The sequence below is a fragment of the Zingiber officinale genome, chromosome 7B (assembly GCF_018446385.1).
Source record: "Zingiber officinale cultivar Zhangliang chromosome 7B, Zo_v1.1, whole genome shotgun sequence".
Classification (NCBI taxonomy): Eukaryota; Viridiplantae; Streptophyta; class Magnoliopsida; order Zingiberales; family Zingiberaceae; genus Zingiber; species Zingiber officinale.
The window spans coordinates 29,673,614-29,676,130 of record NC_055999.1 but is presented as its reverse complement, the minus strand read 5'-3'; the positions used below and the strand labels follow the sequence as shown (position 1 = coordinate 29,676,130).

General features: G+C 42.8%; 1 protein-coding gene across 1 annotated transcript; it reads right to left on the bottom strand.

Annotated features, from left to right (window-relative positions):
• Positions 1–800: 800 nt before the first annotated feature.
• LOC122005627 (histone H1-like) lies at positions 801–2,201 on the bottom strand. The gene is made up of 2 exons (XM_042560738.1): positions 1,905–2,201; positions 801–1,823 (listed from the first exon to the last, which is right to left on the bottom strand). Exons 1-2 carry the CDS (start codon positions 2,112–2,114, stop codon positions 990–992), a joined length of 1,044 nt encoding a protein of 347 aa, XP_042416672.1. The 5' UTR covers positions 2,115–2,201; the 3' UTR covers positions 801–989.
• Between the last annotated feature and the right edge of the window lie 316 nt (positions 2,202–2,517).

Below are 2,517 nucleotides of genomic sequence, written 5' to 3'. Positions count from 1 at the left end.
TTCATTATTTCGACAGCCGATAAAAAATTTTTATAAAACTAAACTCATCATTCGTAATTCGAGTTAATCATTTTATTTTTTTTTATCATGACTAAGAGTGGAACACTTGCGAAACAAAAAAACACACGATTCACTCATTCTAATATATCCACCAATCCATCCTTAGACTAATAAAAAAAGATAAATTACAAATAAGTACAAGTGACCAAAATATAAAAGTAGACATATTTTAACACACTGAATTTAAACCCCATATGACTTAAAAGAGTGGAACACGATTAATGAAAACTAAAGCACCAAAAGGTATTAGTACAAATGTTTGCTATGAATATAAAATAATATAAATATAAGTTATGATATATTATAATATAATATTAAAATATTTATGACTTTTTTATATTCAAATTTCCCCTTATTTTAATACAGTGAGATACTTGACCAAGACTTGAATTGAGGTTAGCGCTAAAGATCAATTGAACTTTTTTTCGTTGCAATTCTATTGATTAAATCATTAATCCATATACCAATATATCATTTTAGCTATCAGATGAACCCAAAAGATATTTTATACACGCATCAAAACGCCGGAATAAGGAACAATTTTTTTTCAAAAAAAAAAAACACTAAATGCTGCATTTTAATGAAAATTAAAAAAATATTTATTAGATTTAAAAAAAACTATAAGAAATTATAAAAAAAAAATTAAAATTATGTTATATCAGTATTTTACACATAATTATAGAGGAACTAGTGAAACTCGCACGATACGATTCCTATCACACAAATAAACACATCAAAAAGAGAGGCAAACGAAAATTTACGACGAAAATTCACTTTCTACCAGAAGTGTGATACTACCTCCAACGCTCGTAATCCTTACCGTGCAAAAGAAAACATAATAAAATTTACAAAAAAAAAAAACACTTCAACATAGAAATTAACATTCAAAAAGCGATTAACGTTCAGAAGGACCGCTGAATTTTTAGAGCTTACTTCCTCGCCCTCTTCGCCGGTGCTTTCTTCACTTCCGGTGTGGCCGCCTTCCTCTTGGTAGCAGACGGAGCTTTCTTTGGCGGCGGTGCCTTCTTCGAAGGTGTGTCCTTCGTTGAGGTCTTTGCCGCCTTAGCAGGCGGCGCGGGGGACTTTGCTTTCGATCGTGTCACGGCGGGCTTGGGCTTCGTGGCCGCAGGCTTTGGCTTCGGCGTTGCCTTTGATTTGGACGCTAGCGGTACTTCTGGCTTAGCCTTAGGCTTCGCCTCTGCCGGAGCAAGCTTGGCCTTAGACTTAACAGGAGTCGCTGGCTTGGCCTTAGACTTAACAGGAGTCGCTGGTTTGGCCTTCGCCTTGGATTTCGAATTAGGTTTTGGTTTAGCAGCGGGCGCCGATTTGGCTTTGGGCTTGGTGGCCGTAGCGGGCTTCGTTTTAGGTTTGGCCGTAACAGACTTAGACTTTGGTTTTGCCGCAGCAGGTTTCGCCTTGGGTTTAGGTGTAGCAATCTTAGCCTTGGGTTTGGACGCAGCAGTCTTCGCCTTGGCTGCCTTGGCGACGATCTTAGGCTTAGGTTTTGGTTTGGACATTGGCTTTGCCTTCGTCTTGGCCGGGGCAGCAGAGGAGGAAGCAGCGGCCTGAGCACCGGAGAGTTTGTACGAGTTCTTTACCTTCTTCAGCTTTCCGGAGGCCGCGAGCCTCTTCAGGTGGCCGAGGAGGATCTTCCTAAAGTTCCCGGGGAGGTGATCTTTTTGCTTATCCTCGATGTACTTGCCGATCGCGTACTGGCTCGATCCAGCACGGTCCTTCAACGTCACGATCGCCTCGACAATCATCTACATAATCGAACCACAAAACTTACAATCGAGATCTACTCTAAACCAAGATCCAACATGCGAGGGAGATACTGTTCCTACCTCAGCATAAGGCGGGTGAGCGGCGGGCTTCCGGGGGGCGGAAGCCTTCTTCCTGGACTTGGGTTCCTTTTTTTCCTTGGGAGGATCGGTTTCTCCGGCCGGAGGAGCTTCAGTGGCCTCCGCACCACCTTCCGCCGTGGCTTCACTAACGGGGGGATCAACCAAGCATTCCTTAGGCTCCGTGGAGACTTCTATCTCCTCCTGCGCCATCGCCGGAGCTCTAGTACTCGAACGGATTTACTAAAACAGATCTGGGAGGTGATTGCCGGGGCGGTTGAGATGACTAAGCCAGGAAGAGAAAGGATTTAAATATATATCAGCCTGAAGGGAGAACGACGAAAGCTGATTGGCCCATGGTTTCTTCCCACGGATCGCTCCCCCGGTTGCCTTCAAATGTAGGCCCTCAGATTGGATGCTACCAACGATCGTGATGGAGTTAAGACAATCTACCAGCTTGTAGTTTGGGTGGGCAGTGAGTTTGGACTTCGATAGAGTGTGCTTCTTTACTCACTTTGGAGGATAATAACTCATGAAATATTCAACTAAATTCTCTAAAATTTCCGTCAGTCTACAGCTACTGAACTTGGCTTTCAAACGAGTCCGGACTCAGGAG